The 16,566-nt window shown below is 52.9% G+C and overlaps 1 protein-coding gene across 1 annotated transcript in view; it reads left to right on the top strand.

The window, feature by feature from the left end:
• EPHB1 (EPH receptor B1) overlaps positions 1–16,566 on the top strand; it is a 77,175-nt gene that overhangs the window by 35,328 nt on the left and 25,281 nt on the right. Inside the window, exons 4-5 of the mRNA XM_027650575.1 lie at positions 11,729–11,884; positions 14,464–14,799. Coding sequence (XP_027506376.1) covers positions 11,729–11,884; positions 14,464–14,799 — 492 coding nt within the window. The remainder of the gene's footprint in view (positions 1–11,728; positions 11,885–14,463; positions 14,800–16,566) is intronic.

The following is a 16,566-nucleotide window of genomic DNA, read 5'->3' as shown; positions in this document are numbered from 1 at the left end:
TTGAGGAATTTCACTTTTGGGGGGATATTGGGATGCAGAGCTCTATGTGCACTTGCAGGGGCTGCCATGGGCACGGATCCATGAGCATCCCTGCGGTGCTGGGGATGTGAAACTCAGCCATCTTTCCCAACCTCATCCACTTCCCCAGCCCAGAGACCTGGCTCTCACCCTGCTGCCATCACGTTTAAGGCCCTTTGCTCTCTGGCCGGAGCAGGGATTGTTCTCCTGGACAATGGGAGAGCCGCAAGGAAGCGCCGGATCCGGCCCATGTCCGGCACCCGCATTGTTTCACCCTTGTTTGCAAACAGCCAGCACCTGGCAAACCCAGTGACTCAGCCAGGGACTTTGAAAGCCTTTCTATAACTTGTTCCTTTTTGAGTTTTGTTGTGGTTTTTTTTTTTTTTTTTCTTAAAGTCACAAGAGATCTCCTTTGGGAATGGCTCCGGCCGGCGCCGTTTTGCTGCCATTCGCTTGCCAAGGGGTGGGAGTTTCACCCATGTTCGGGGCTGTGCTGCTCCCTACAGCCCACGGCAAGTTCTTTGGGAACCAGTGTCTCTCCCAGAAGGATGGTAATAATAATTTAAAAAATAAAAAAGGAGGCTTTTGGCCCTGGCTGGGGAAGGGGCCGGAGCACCAGGAGCGACGGAGAGAGCTGAGGGTGCTCAGCCTGGAGGAAAAGAGGCTCAGGGGGGGACCTTCTTACTCTCTGCAACTCCCTGAAAGAAGGTTGTAGCAAGGGGGAATTGGTCTCTTCTCCTAGGTAACAAGTGACAAGACAGAGGGAAACAGCCTCTGTAGCAGCAAGGTGGGTTTAGATTGGATACTAGTAAAATTCCTTTACCAAAAGGGCTGTCAAGCCCTGGCACAGGCTGCCCAGGTTAGTGGTGGAATCACCACCCATGGAAGTCTTCAAAAGATGTGTAGATGTGGCAGCTGGGAACAGTTTAGTGGTGGGCTTGGCAGTGCTGGGTTAATGCTTGGAGTCAGTGATCTTAGAGGGCTTTTCCAACCTAAATGATTCTGTGATTCAGTACTGGTAATAAAATGGATTTTTTTCCCCCCCAAGCCATGTTATAATTCATCGACACTCCCATGTGCGAGGAATCGTTTGGAAGCTGAGTTGGGCTGTGATTGGGCTTTGCAGGTCTCCTACAACCTGTGCTTGGGGAAACAGACCTTTGCTGATGATGTTTTAATGATTGAGAGACCCGTCGTGTAACTGGAAGTGCTGTAAAAGCCATGGACCAGGTGGAATGAGGTGCCCTGCTTTCCCCTGGCTGTGGGAGGAGGTTTGTGTGGGTTGGATGTGCCGACTGGGACACTGCAGAGGAAGGATGGAGCCCACTAGGACGAGAGAAAAGCAATCAGTGGAGATACTGAGGTTTTAATTTTCTCCACTCTCCAAAGCCCGTCGTGCGCTTGGGCGGTGACAAATGGAGAGGTGCCGGGGGTGTCAGCTCCCAGTGTGTCAGGAGTGGTCATTTGTCACGCCTGGTGCCTGGGATCTCAGAGGGTGCTGGAGAGCAGGAGAGGGGCGATTAAATCACAGCGTCGCTCGTGCACTTGAGCGGGGCTTTGGAGGAGCCATGGGAAAACCCATCCATCTTCAGCAGAGTCACGGCCAAGAAATGATCCAGCCTGGGATGTGGGAGCATCAAACCGCAGGGAATATTCTGTTGTGGGTGCCTCAGATTAAGTTCTGCGCCCACCACAGGGGGGAATTGCTGTTCCCCCTCCCTGGGCTCCTCGGGGAGCCTCGCCTAGCTGAGAAAATATAATTGATGGCATGAGGGGGGAACTGTATCACTTGGTTTTCGTGTTCAGCTCGGAACTCACCTGCTTGTATCATATTTCCTATGTGAGAATGGATTTTAGGAAGGAGAGGCGTGGGCTGGGGTAGGAGCTGGTCACCTCGGTGGTCTTGGTGTGGCTGCATCCTGCACGAGAGTCCCTGGGCTCCCGGCAGCAGCATCCGCCTGAGCAGGGAGTGATTCCTGGGATAACGCTGTCCTTGTCCTGTCCCATCTCTTCCATCCCCGAGGCCTCTCTGGAATGATGCTCTGCTTGGTGCAGGCAGAACTTTGCCACCTCCTTGATGTTTTGGGGGAGAGCTAAGAAGCCTGGGCCACAGTGTGTGCCACACCAGGGTGTTCCGGCCTCAGGTCTGGTTTCTGGACTTCTCCTTAAATGCAAGGGAATCCTGGGAAATTATGTACCTGGGGAATTATGAATTGAATTTCCCTCAGCTTTGGCTGCTCTGCAGTGCAGAGGGTAAATTACCTGTGAGGTGAGACATGATATCATCTTTGTTTTTATTAAAATAAAATCCCGGCAGACCTGCCCTGGACATAGCTTTGGGATGGGTTGATGCACACTGGCACACGTGTCCCCTCTGTGGTGCAGAGGGATCTGATCACCCTCCTCGGGAGCAGGGATTACTTTGATGCTTGTGGGTTTTGCTCTATTGCAAAATGGGGAATTTGAAATGGTCCTGGGCACAGCAAAAAGGTTCTTGGGCTGTCTGGCCATTTCCAGGGTCCGTTGTTTTCTGGCTAAACCCGAATCTCTGGGTTCCACCACAGGCACCTGTTCCAGCACAGCAGGCAAGCAGGGATGGCAGTGTTGGGATGAGGGTGACAGGGTGAGACCTGGAGTTATCACAGATCTCCTGCTCTGTGTCAGATCTGCCCCTGAGCTCTTAATCGTGTGTTATTATTGAAGACAACTTATTCTTAGAGAGCCCAAGGTGCAAATTATGTTTCACAGCTAAGAAAAGCTTCTAGAGCTGCCTACATACAGTAAATCCCTGCAATCTCAGGTGGCTTTGACTTATGTGGAGCAGATGTTGAGGATGGAGTAGACTAATTTTTTTTTGCCCTCTTGTTGCTATCACTGGCATGGGACATGGGTGGAAATTCCAGCTGGGAGAAGTTGTCTGGGCTCAGAGGTGGGGTTAGTGGGTTTTGTCCCACCCTGCAGCTTTGGACATCTCTCCTGTCCCTGGTGGTGGCACCAACATGGGCAGTGCCAGAGTGTTCACACCAGTTGTAGAAGGTCCCTTCCCTGTCTGGGGGCTTCCTGCCCTGGCTCCCTGCGGCAGCATGAGGGTGAGCTGGTGCAGGAATTATGGAATCATGAAATGGTTTGGCTGGATGGGATTTTCAAAGGTCACCCCTCTGGTTGGTGCTGTGTGTCCTCTCTGTGGCTGGGTAGGAAGGCAACTTTCCTCCCAGGAATAGTAATTATGGCTCCTTTTGTTATAAATATTCATAGGGAAACTTTCTTAATTACTTTTCTAATTAATTCCATGCCTGGGACTCTTGGGGTGGATGAGGAATGTGGCAGAGCAGTTGTGCCTTGGTTGGGACATCCTCCCGTGGCAAATCCATCCTCCCATGCCTTGGGTGTAGTCCTTAAGCAGTGAGCCAAACTGCAGCTCCCCAAGGCTCATATCCACCAGGATGGAGGGGTCCTGCTCCACGATGGGTCACCCAGTGCCATGGCATGGACACAAGGGAGCTGTGTGTCCCTGTGTCCATGTGTCCCCTCCCATGCCGACATCCCTGTCCCGGCAGCACCAGCCTGGCCCTGAGGCTGAAGCTCTCCCCCAGCCCCATCCTGGGGTGACTCATCCTTTGTGGAGTCAGCACTAACGAGGAACCACTTCAGATGTAATTAATGAGCACTTGATGTTGTCTAGATCAAGGGGACACTGTGTGATGTGAGCTGGCGAAGGAGGAGAAGGTCCTTTGATTAGTTCCTGTTAGGAACAGGAGATGTTTGCTTCCCAGCCAGGAGGGGGCTGTGCTTTGGGGAGCCCAGTGCTGCCCCATTTCCCAGTCAGAAGAGGGGCTGGAATTACAGAGTGGTTCCCAAAATCCCTGGTTGCTAAGGAAAGATGCATCGTTTTCAGGGGCATTCCGAGCACAGCCCCTGCCTGCGCCTCTGTGCCCGGGGGAAGAGCTGCTCTCTGAGCTCCTCCCTGAGTTTTCATGCTGGCTCGTTTCCCTGCTCATTAAGTGGCTCGATAGCTCACGTCGGCGTTGAGGAGTGAACATGATGTGCTGGGTTTAGTGGAACATGGAAGTATTGGCTCTTCCACGTGGCTTCTAGTCCGTGTCCATCGGCTTTGGAGTCTCACGTTGCTGCAGTTCGGGGGGGGGAAAATCTCTCACTCCGTGGAGCCCAACGCCTGGGGTGAGGGTAGAGCATCTCCGGGGGTTGTGTTTTTGGGACAGTTCCTGGCCTGAATCTTAATCCCCCAGCTGTTTGCTCCAAACTCATTGGGTGCCTCATCACCCTCACAGAGAAGAATTTCTTCCCAATATCCCATCTAACTCTGCCCTCTGTCAGTGGGAAGACATTGCCCCTTGTCCTGTCTGTCCAGGTCCTTGTCCAAAGTCCTTCTCCAGCTCTCTTGGAGCCCCTTTAAGGCCCTGGAAGCTCCTGCTTGCAGGACTGGCAGAAGGAAGAGCCTGTGGCAGGCTGCAACCACTAGATCTGTTTTTAAAGAAGAATATAAGGAGGTTAAATAGCCTCAAATCATCGCTGAGAACTTCATCCCTCTTTTTCATTTGTTGACTCAGAATAATGAGCTTGGGCAGAGTTAGGAGGATGAGGAGCAGCCTGTGCCTATTACTGCCATGACCACGTGTCTGCTGTAAACCTCCCTGCATATGTGTGGGAATTGTCTGGAGTTTGATCAAATTATTTAGTTTGATGACTGGCAGTGGGTGCTCGGAGAGGCAATGCCGGCCTCATCCTTCCCTCCAACACCTTCCTCTGTGAGAAAACACCATGGAGAAGTGGAAATGGGCTAGGGACTCTCCATAAGATGTGCCACGTGCCCACCAGCTGTGTCCCACCACTGATTCCACGTGCAAAGTGCTGGAGCAGAAGGTTGGGCATCTCTGATGGTTTATGGAAAGGAAGGGAGGCTTTGGTGGGCGTGGGACTGGGCAGCCTTAGCCTGGAACCAAGTGGAAACTAAAGCAGAGCAAAACCCGAGTGGCAGAATAGTGATTTGCTAAAGCCACCTTGGGAAGCGTCGAGGTTTTCCCCCACTGGCTGTTCCGGAGAGCAGGGTGAGTTCCCTGCTCCGTGCTGAGCAGGAGCCCCATGGCACCACCTGCCCAGGGTGTACCTGCTCTTCCCTTAGCACCCAACACATGGATCGGGGACAGACTTTTTCTTTAGGCCTTCAAAATCCCCCCAACCATGAAAAACAGAGAAAGTGAAGCCCAGAGTGGTGATTAAGTGGGTGAGCTTGGACCTGTTGGGAAGCTGCAGGCAGTGAGCAGCAGGGCATGGGAGAACCCAAACTGGCTGCTTCCTTGCCCTGTTTTAGGCTTTAACTCCTTGTTTAGGGCCATGATTCCACCTAAACAGTTGGTTTTGAAGCTCTTCTGCATCCAGAGACCCTCAGTTTTCCCAAGGCTGCCATCCTGGAGGAAAAACAGTGCTTCTGGGTGAGCATCAACTGTGTTTTGCTTCTAGTGAAGCACAGGGGGCTTGGTCTGTGAGCACCTCTGTCTGTGTGAGCACCTCGCTCCACCCCAGGGGAGCAAATCCCTGGTTGATGAGGGATGGGATTTTCTGGGAGAGGTGAATAGGGATGCACCCAACCCTGTTGCCTCTAATCTGCCTCGCACAGCTCCTTACACTGCAAGCATCTTTGAAATCCTGCCCCGCTTCAATTCATTTCTCATCCATGAGAAGAAAAAGAGGGGAAAAAAAAAAAACCCTGAGAAGGGGTAACACCACACTGAATTTTCCTTTCCTCCATGAATAAACCATGGCGGGCCGGCTCAGAGGCCTCTGGCTTTAATTTACATGTGTCCCAAGGCAGATCTAAGCCCATTCCTCCAGAGGTGGAGGGCTGGTTTAATTAACCGGCTGCGTCACGCATTCGTCGGTGCAGCGGGGGGGGGAGATGGAGCCCGGTGCCCGCAGGATTCCAGCCCAGATGCTGGGAAGCTCATGTTTATCTCATGAGTTCCTGCCTACCCAGTGCTGAAAGAAGGGAACTCAACGGGGCAGGTGCTGTTTGTAATTCCGACGGCCCCGAGGCAGGAGCATCTCTGGGTGATGCAAAATTTGTGCGTTTGGCTGCAAAAATGGTGAAGTTTGCACCAAAATGAGGTTTTATCCCTCCCTGGGACAAGGCTCTGCTGGGGTGTCCTGTCCCCAAGGTGCTGTGTTTTCTGGCTTGGCTTGGGGACATGTGCTGATCTCACTGGGAGTGTGAGGATACTTTAGGCTGGGAATGCTTGGACTTACCTGGTTTCTCCATATGGGTCACTCTCCTCGCCCTATGAGAACTGGATGTTGGGATTTGGTGGCTGATGGGGTGTTTCAGGGCCGGGTCTGATCCTGTTCTCCTTTCTTGGTGTGGTCAGGAAGGCTGGATGCAGGTACCCTCCCACCCCTCCTCACTGGAGCGTGGCGTCGCTCCCGATATAGAAACCTCTCTGGATTTTAATTTGTGGATTCTTTCCTGGAGGGTGGCACGGCAGCACCCCCGGCACTGCCGGCTGCCTGCTGAGCTCACCGCGGCCGTGTCGGGGCTGAGACACTACAGAAAAGCACTTGGCTTGATATAAAAGGGAATTGGATCATTAAAAAGTAGAAGCTTGGGGGGGGAAACCTCACAAAACAACCCTCCAAGCCTCTCCCCAGCAGAGGTGCAGGAGGGAAGGGATGACAGAAGAGCATCATGTAGGAATGCAATTAAACCTCTGGCAACAGGCTCCTGTTCCCTGCTTGGATGTTTGCAGGGAGGATAACGAGGGAGATGAAAGTGGGGTGGGAAGGCAGCGCCCTCGTGGCCCTTTGAAGGTAGGGAGATAACAGCCCCCCTTCCCAGCCCCCCCGCTTGTGAGTGACAACCTGCCTGATTCTGCTGGTTTTCCCCCCAAGCTGCAGCCGCATCCTGCTGTCATCATCATATCAAAGGGACTGAAACGCAAACGCATCGATTGTGTTGCAGCCCGAGGTGTCACCAGTCCCCCCTGCCGGCACTGCCTGGAAAGCCGTGCCGGCTGCCCGAGTGCCTGCCCTTGTAATCACAGCATCCTCTAAATGCCACTTTTCTGTAGCACACAATTTCGTGTGGGTGTTGATTTGCCTGGATGGTGTCTCTCAGCTGAAAGGCTCGGGGAGGGTGCCCCGGCTGGTGGCAGGGTGATGGCAAGGAGAGCTTTTTAAAACACTTCTCAGTGGGACTAATCAATTTAAAGGCTAAAAAATTGACGGTTTTTTCCTTATTTTTTTACTGTATTTAAAGATACATTTTGTGTCATTGGTGTCTGCAAAATGCCCTAGGAGTTTCTAGCAAGCATGTCCTCTCTTCTTTTTTGGGAGGTTTTGTCAAAAAATGGTAAGCCTCCTGCAGAAAGTGTTAAGTTAGGAACCAGGTTTTTTTTCTTAATGATAAAGTATTGTTTGCAGAAGGGGGCCCTTGAATCTTTTTCCAGCAGGCTGTAAAAGCAATGAGCTGCAGTTCCTCCTTTTTCCTGGCCTGTGGTGTCCTCCAAACTTGCTGCCCATCTCCCAGAGGTGCTGGGTATGCTTTTGGAGCAAGGCTGGATTATCCAGGCTCTTTAGGGCCTTTGCACGTGGCAGTTCTCTCCACAGTTTTGCTTGAGGGCACCACCTCGTGCAGTGCTGCTGCTTCTAACCCAGCCTTTCATCACCTGCTGTGCCAGAGTGCCACAGGTGTGCTTAAACACACTGGGTTTGCCCTGGAAAGGCACTGGACCCAAAAGCGAACTCAAAACAAGTGTGAATTTGGGAATACCTGGCAAATGGGGTCAGCTCTGCCCCAGAAGGGACACTCAGGGCATGGGAATGATGAGGTGTCGCCTACTCGGTTTGCTGTGAGTGAAGGGAGAACGGAGGGGTGCCACCGAGGGTGGGGGCAGCAGGAGGTGGGCTCCTGAATCGCTGCTGAATCTGTAATTCTTTGCAGAAGTTCCTCTTTTAAAACTCAAGAAGGAAAAATGCCACTCTGCATCCCCAGGGAGCTTTAGAGCAAGTTAATGTAGAGGAGATGCCTCCTTCCTTTCTTCCTTTCTTCTTTTTTTGTCTCTTTTGACTAAAGCTTCCCTGAGAGAGTAATTAAAAAGTGCAAGTTCCAGGTGCTAACTGGGAGGATTTAGTTTGAGGAATGAAATGCTTGGATACCCCCACGCTTGCACCCTTTCCACAGAGGCTGTGACGGTGGCTTGCCTCGGGCAGGAGCACAGATGGATGAGCAGAGAGATCCCACTTATCTCTGGCTCTTTCTAGGACTCCTGGCACCTGGAATATAAGTGTGCAGGATACAGGAGAGTTTTAAGCAGTGAAAAGCCTTGCAGTGCCACAACTGCTTCGATAATCCATCCTGCCTGTGAGAGCTGGAGCGCGGAGGGAGGCGGTGGTGGGGACACAGGTCTGTGGTGCCTTCACTGGGTGTTTGCCTTGTGTGAGACATGTCCACATCCCAACTTCGAGCCTGTGAGGGGGAATAAGGGAGGTTCAGCTCTTGCTGGGAGCCCCCAGCTGTGTCCAGCCCTGTAGCCAGACCCTTACAATCACCCCATGGACATGAGGGCAACTTGCACCTATTCCCCGCCCCCCAAACTGCCAGCGATGACATCTCTCTGCAAGAAGCCTGAGCCCTGGAAAAGGGGTCCTGCTGGCAAACTCCTGCCCGGGATGCACGGCATTCCCGGTGTGCTGGCAGGGTGATGGATCCACGGGCAGCTTTGGATTGTGTGTGGGGTTTAAGGGCCAGGCATCCAGGCCTGCTGAGCAGCACGTGCCTCAGCATTTCCAAACACACCCCTGGTGCTTAAACGCGAGGAAATGGATAGTTAAGCACATCATTAATCTTATCCAGCCCACATATTCAACAATCAATTAATTCTCCTCAGAGCTGAAGAGATGCAGGTTGTGCCGTAGCCTGGGCACCCGCAGAAGGAGCCCCTTCCCGCAGGGAAAGCTGAGGCAGAGCCTCATCCCATGATTGTCTGAGGCACTGTTGTGGATACAGACCCTGCCAGCTCTGGGAAAATCTTGGAGCAGCCCTTAAATGAGGACAAATGTTGCTCTGGCCATTAGTGGGGTGATTTATTGCTCCCTCCTGGGCTCGAGCCCTTCATCCGAGCCCTGCACTGGACTGTGAGGGTTATGGATCCGAAGGGTTATGGATCCCACCATGGCATTGCAGGGCCTTGGGGGTTTGTGCTTCATTTTCGGTCTGAGGTTCATGGTTCAGCTCCCCCCGAAAGAGGGGAGACAAGGGCAGCAGCAAGAGTGGAGGGCTGCAGCCTGTGCAGCACTGGGAGGATGGAGAAGGCATCAGCCTCTCCCCAGACTGTGGGAGGCTTTAGGCAAGCATGGTGTAATTACAGAAGAGAAAAGCTAATTGGTAATAATAGCAATTAAGAGCCACGTGCCTGCAGATTACAGGAATTTGTGGATAAGTGAAGTGATAACAGAAACCAGCGGACACTGGGTTGCAGGGTACTATGTTCAGGTGTTTTGACAAGGCATCACTTGAATTAATTGTAATTAAATACTAAAAACCTCTTCAACCAACCCACCAACATGCCCCTAAGCTTAACACTGAGGTGTGTTCACAGCGCTGTGACCCTCTCATCTTCCTCCCTCCCATTCCCATCCTCTCCCATTAAAATACAGGTGGCTGTTCCCTGGTACTGCCACCCTCCCTGTCCTGCTCCTGGCACATGTCAGGCATGTTTCTGGCACATCTTCCAGCTCCAGAGCCCACAAGTCCCCGTTGCACATCTCACAGATGCTCAGGCATCCTGGGGGGAGCACAAGGCCACTGGGACATGGTGGGTCACTGCTGGTGGGAAGGGAGAGGTGAAGAACTGGAGATCCACCTCAAAGCCTCGGTGTCCACACGTGGTTGTGTCTCCTGGCACGTGTGTCTGGTGTCACTTTGTGCTTCCTTGTGCTGTTATGGGACATAGGGCTGTGTTTGTGGATCGGGGAGGGGTCTGCATCCCGCTGCCTTCCGCTCTGGCATCCTGAAGGTCCCCCTCAAGCCCTCCTGTGTCCTGCCCGGAGTGGTGACCCCACGTGTCTCACTGTCTGCCTACAGGAGGTGGTGGGTTATGGCCCTGTGTCCCTAAGATGCCATACGTGTGGGATGGCTGTGTTGGGATCTGGAGGACTCCTCAGTCTCCCTGTGGTGGGGAAGAAGAAGGACTGTGGGAGATGGTGGCTGGTCCCTCTGGGATGCCATGTCCCCACTCAGCTCTTACTGCTGTTGGAAAGAAACAGTTCATTGCAGCCAGTTGTGTGCCTTAGGCTGGGGGTGGGGGGAATCTCCTGAATAATGAAATTGTAAAATATTGTTTTGATTTATTCCTTTTTATCATCTATTAATATCTGGAAAGGCTGTGTGAGCAGGAGGCCTCATGAGTTTTGAATGACAGGTTAAAGGGCTCCAATAAAGATTAGATGGTCCACTATCTCCCAAGGAAATTGCATCAAAGTGGTTACTCCTGCTTGCTCCTATTAATTTCCTCTTCATGGCTGCTAGGAGATGCCTCATATCCTGATGCAGCAGACAGGGGCTAAGAGGCACTTTCCATTATCTCAATCATCGCCGTGTTTATGAGGCACGGGGGGTGGGTGTGTCTCTTCAGAGCTGTGCCTTGGGGGTGAAGGCATCGTGGGGGCACAGCCTCACACTAGGAACAGTCTTCCCTGGGCGGGTGGTGGACCTGGGTGGCAGTCTGATTCCTTGGATACATGTGCCAAAATACAGACATTCTCTTCTGCAGCCTTTGAATTTTGTTAGATGTCAGGGATGGATGAGCATCCATCCATCAGTGTCTCGTTGGTGAGGAGCAGTGGGGTGGGGCAGAGATGAGGGACCCCATTTCTGTCGCTGCCTCCTCGCCCTCGAACCGCAGAGCAGTGAGACGGGTGATTAATGAAACCTCCCCTCGTTGCTGATTAAACCCTCACTGTAACTGGAGCATCTTCTCCTTCGTGAATTAGTTGCCATTTCCTGCTTGAATGAACTCAGAGGCTGGGAGGGTTATCAGCTCCAGCCCCGGGGTATGAGGGATTGACGGGACAGACCTGTAAGGCACTCATGGGCGTCACATCAACTTTTTAATTAGATGTTCAAATTTTGCATGGAAAAAGAGATGCAAGATCTGATCCATGCTGTTGGGGTAGAAGAAAGGGTCCTTCTGAATACAAAGGTCCTGGGGGAACACTGTTCTGCCCCTGTGTGCCCATGCCTTCATGGATGCTGCCAGGGAAGGGGGTTCTGCATCCTCCACTGCCCTCCTGCCCAGGTGCAAGCAGTGAGGAGCAAAAGAGAGGCGGCAGCCCCCTCGCTCTGCCTGGCTAAATATTGCCATGGCATTTCAGTGTTTGTCTGGTGGCTCCAGACATAGATTTTTCACGGACAGCATGGAAAATCCTGGCCATCCTAGCTTTGTGGGAAGGTGTTACCCCATTTAGTTCTGATACTGGTGTGAAACTTTTCTCTCTTCTCTTCTCTTCTCTTCTCTTCTCTTCTCTTCTCTTCTCTTCCTCTTCCTCTTCCTCTTCCTCTTCCTCTTCCTCTTCCTCTTCTTCTTCTCTCCTCTTCTTCTTCTCTCCTCTTCCATCTTCCCAGCCCATTCCAAGGACAGGGCCTGCTTTCCCCTCCATCCCAGAATGGTTCAGCACCCAACCTCTCTCCTCTCTCTTCCAGCCTGCCCCGCAGGGACGTTCAAGGCCAGCCAGGGCGCGGGGGTCTGCGTTCCGTGCCCCCCCAACAGCCGCTCCACCGCCGAGGCCTCCCCGGTCTGCGCGTGCCGCAACGGCTACTACCGGGCGGACTTCGACCCTCCGGCAGCTGCCTGCACCAGTGAGTACCAGATCAGGGCTGGAGGGAGGGCTGCAGGGATAAACTCGCAACCCAGGAGCCCTTTGTCTTATTCTCTGACCCCGTCCTGGGAGCGGGAGAGCGGCTGAGTGGGCACTGGGCACCCAGCGCTGAGCGATGGGACGGCCCCGCATCCCGCCTCGCTGGCAGCTGCTGGGACTTATACATCACCCTGGCAGTGCTGGTGATGGCAGGGAGATAGTCCCCAGGATAAATTAGAATTTAAAGTTATCTACTCTGCCTGTCCTGTTCATAGCCTTGCAGATGGAGTATTTTTTAATAGGGGGAAAGGGTGCCTTGAGCATTGGTATTCAGGAATGCATCGCTGCTCGGCTCTCTGCCCGAGCTGCCTGGCATAGCAGCAGTGTCCTCAAGGCTGTCTTTTGGTGGGAAAAGAGCCCAGGAGAGAGGAGAGAGCTGCTGTGCTCTTCATCCCACTGAGAACATGAGTCTTGGCCTCAACTGCCCCCAGATACACTCCAGGCCCTTGAATCAGCCCATCAGGGAGCTTTGGCACAAGGATGCTCTGGACCCTCGGTGCTGGGAGTGCCTGAAGGGCACATGGGAAATGAAAAAAGGATTTGTGTGTTCTGCTGGATCACCTGAGCTGTCAGACAGTCAGCAGGTTGCACAACTGCAGATAATCTATAGATCTTTATTATGCCTCGTTACATAACTGATTTACAGCAGTGCTGCGCTACAGGAATCCAGGAAAAAAAGACTCTTTGCTGATTTTTATTTTCTCTCTGGATGCTTAATGTTACAGTGTTCTAATTTGAGGTGCCAGCTGTTCACCCACAAAGTTTCTCTGTGTCAGAGGAGTAACTCACATCGTGGAGCTGCAGGTGCTGCCCTGGACTGGAGCCCTCCCAAGGGTGATGCCTGTGAGGGTGGTTCCTGCCCCAAGCCCCTGCACAAGGGGCTGCAAGTAAAGGGGGAAGAATCTGGGGAGGACAGGGAAGAAAGATGGTTTTTCCCTTTTTTCTTGAAAAGATTTTATCTGCTTAAGGTATGAAGAGAGGGTTTGGATTAAGGTTCCTGAGACAGGTTGCAGATTTTTTGGCCTAACTAACTGATCCTATTGAGCCTTTGTGAGTCCTCCACTCATTTCCCTGGGGAATCAAGGTCTTTCTCCCTGCTCCTGCCATATGCTCTATCACCCTCCTTTGACATCTCCATGATGGGGGAGCCCCACAATGGAACATCTTTGGTGCCTTGAATCCATGAAAGCCCTTTCCTGCGAGGGTGCTGCACTGGTGACTGCTCCATGACAGACACATTTACTCCCAAAGAGGAAAAGAAATAAAAAGAATGGAATTCTACTAGTTTCTTTTTAGGGCTGTCACTTCTCTATTTTTTTGTCATTTTTGACAAAATCTTCCATCCTCATTATCCATGGCAGAGAGGCTCCCAAAGTGCCTCCATGCAGGATGATCTCTCCATCCCACCATCCACGTCACCCCCGTGCTGTTGAAGCCACCTCTTCCTGACCCATCCCTGACCACTAATGGGGCTGATTTATCCACAGCCAGTAATGATGTTCCCTAGGACACACATGTGGAGGCTCCCCTGGGATGGGTTTCCCCAAGACAGAGCATGCTTCGCTCTCTTAACCTTTCCTCGCAGGTCAAGTCCTCCATCATTTTTATTGCTCCCTGTTTCATGGCAAAGTCCTATTTCTTCCTGGGAAGTGCAGCCCCAAGCCCAGCCAGCACGAGGAATTCATTGCTTTCCTTATTTAATAAAACCCAGCAGCCAGATTTTGTGGTTTTGGCTGTGGAGCCATCCTGGCTGACCCCAAATCCTTCCCTGGACCTGCGCAGACGTATGTTTGTGCCTCGATGATGCTCTCCTGCCTGGATTCCTCCTGAATCGCTCCCTCTGGACCCAGCCCTGATCCGGCAGTGCTTGAAATCGGAGCTGTGTTCAATTCCCGTCCTCCGAAGCATTTGTGGTGGCTCCCGGTGGGTTAGATCAATGCAATTTTCTTCTCTTGTCCAACATCGGAGCAAACCATCGAGCGGTGCCGGTGCTCCTCCGTGCTGTTAAATTCCAGGGCTCCCAACTCGAGATATCGAACCCTTAATAAGCACTTTCCATTTTCGACTCTCTCCTCTCCTGCTGCTCCTCTGGTTCTCCGCGGTGTTGGCTAAGGGGTGTTTCTCTTGCTGGGATAATCTGTTTGAGGTGCTTCTCCACATAAGTGCTGGATCTATCCCAGCATCTCCCGGTGGGATTAAAATGGGTCCATCTTCGCAGGTGGATCTGCGTGTGCTCTGTGTGGGGTTTTCTTGGATATTAAGTGGGTTTGTGGTGTGAGAGTCCTCATGTCCATCTGGGAAACCCCTTTCTGTGGCCAGTGGTGCAGGTGATTGGCGTTGCCAATGGGGAGAGTCTGACCCTGAATCGAGCAAAGCCATGGACACCAAATCCCTCCTAAGGGAGGAAGTGATGGATGGTGGAGCAGTTGGAGCCATGGAGTGTCCTTCTCCGTGCTGGAGCCCGCACAGGACGACTGAGCATCCCATTTTGGGCTGCTCAGTCCCTCTCCTTTCCCACAGGTGTCCCATCCGGCCCCCGCAACGTCATCTCCATCGTCAACGAGACGTCCATCATCCTGGAGTGGCACCCGCCGCGGGAGACGGGCGGGCGGGACGACGTCACCTACAACATCGTCTGCAAGAAGTGCCGCTCGGACCGACGCGCCTGCTCCCGCTGCGACGACAACGTGGACTTCGTGCCCAGGCAGCTGGGGCTGACTGACACCCGCGTCTTCATCAGCAACCTGTGGGCACACACGCCCTACACCTTCGAGATCCAGGCTGTCAACGGGGTTTCCAACAAGAGCCCATTCCCGCAGCAGCACGTCTCCGTCAACATCACCACCAACCAGGCCGGTGAGTCCCGGGGGAATGCCGTGCCCAGGGGAGGTTTGGCTGTACCCCCTGCCAGGTGCAGGCTCTGTGTGAAATGAAGCTCCTGGTCCCAAAGGAAAAGCCCCCGGGGTGTGAGTGGGATATGATGGCTGTGGTAAAACTGCCCCCAGCCCTGGGTGGGGAGAAAGGCCAGGAAAAGAGGGGGGAAGAGGGCTGGGGAGGTGGAGGGGGTGCCTGTGCCCTGGGCAAGGGGAGAGCTGCCTTGTGGGAGGGATATCCAATACGTGCTTTTTATCCCGCTCTAGATCTCTTGGGGATAAAATGGCATTGCCATTTCCCACTTTTCCCCAGGCGGGAGCAGGGAGATGGGATGAATCCAGTCTTGAAACGCAGCCTGGCTGCATTAAAGCACAGAGAGCAGCATTCCAGGGCTGAGTTCAGGTTCTGTCTCCTCTGGCACATCCGTCTCCCATTATTTTCCGTTTGTCCCCTTTTCCAGCCTCCTCTGCCCCTGTGCCTCCCTCTTCCCACTCAGGAATCAGGAACTGGACAAGTGGCTCTGGGCCAAGCCGGGATGCCAGTGGGGTGGATGTGCAGATGGCAAGGGGGGAACTGGTCCCAGGCTGCACTGAGTAGCACAGGGACTGGAGGAGGTGGAAATCCATCTGCTCTGGGCAGAGAAAGGGGATGATAATTCCTGCTTTATGCCGAGTGTGTAATGCCGGGAGCCTTCACCATCCTGCTCCCTTGGGAGAACATGATGGGGAAACCTGGTGGAAATATTTCAGTCTCCTGCCTCCAGGGAATACAAATCTACACTCGTGCCTGGCTGGCATTGCCATCTGCTGAACCACGACCAATCAAACCTGCTTCCTCTTTTCGGGCCTTTTTTTTCTGGGGCGGGATTTTGGGGTGTTTCTTAGCTCTTCTCCTGCCCTGGGGAGCTGGGAAGAGCCAGGTCACCCTCATCTATCTGTCCATACCCCAGTGCTCCCTGTTTGTCTTGCAAAGGCTGAATGTTCATGTGGAAATGCTGGGCCGTGGGGTAAGCTGATGGAAAGGCAACAGCACTGTCAAGGGCAGGATCAGTGCTCTCCCTCTAAAATCCCTTTGGCTTTGCTGTGGATTTTTCCAACCATTTTCCCAGCCTGATCCACGCTAACGGGAATTAACAAAACATCAGTTTGTTTAATTTCAACCCACGAGCATCTCTCCAGAGAGGATGTGGAGAGATTAAAAAAAATAATATGGGATTAAATATGCCAGGTAAACAAAGATGGTGCTAAACTATCAACATCTCCCATTGGGGCCACATGGAACGAGGTTCCTGCCACCTCCAGATTCCCTCCATGGCATGATCCTGTGCCCCAAGCTGGTCGTGCCAGGCTCAGCTCTTCCCTGGATCCACACAGGGGAAGCATTTTCCTTGCCTGCACTCAGCATGGCGAGGAGGAGGAGGGCAGAGAGGGCTGGATAGGGAGCTGACTGTGTGAACAGGACATGCCAGTGCCCCTTTGGGTGTGGAGAGACTTGAATACCTCTCTGGGAAGCTTTTGGTAGGATTAAGTGCAGGATCAGGGCTGTATTGACTGGCTCTGGTCCTTTCAAGTATAACTTGCAGGGCAAAAAACCTTTGGAAAAGTGGTTCCTGACTAATTTAGTGTCTCAGTGTCCTTAATGGTGGAAGGACAGTGTTCTGCTGCCAGGGGTGCTCAGCTCCAGAGACGCATGACTCTGGGGCTGCACAGCTCCAGGGATGGTTGGCTCTGGGAATGCACAGCTCCAGGG

Source organism: Corapipo altera, unplaced genomic scaffold (assembly GCF_003945725.1).
Source record: "Corapipo altera isolate COAL_440 unplaced genomic scaffold, ASM394572v1 54, whole genome shotgun sequence".
NCBI lineage: Eukaryota > Metazoa > Chordata > Aves > Passeriformes > Pipridae > Corapipo > Corapipo altera.
This window is presented reverse-complemented; position numbering and strand designations above follow the sequence as displayed.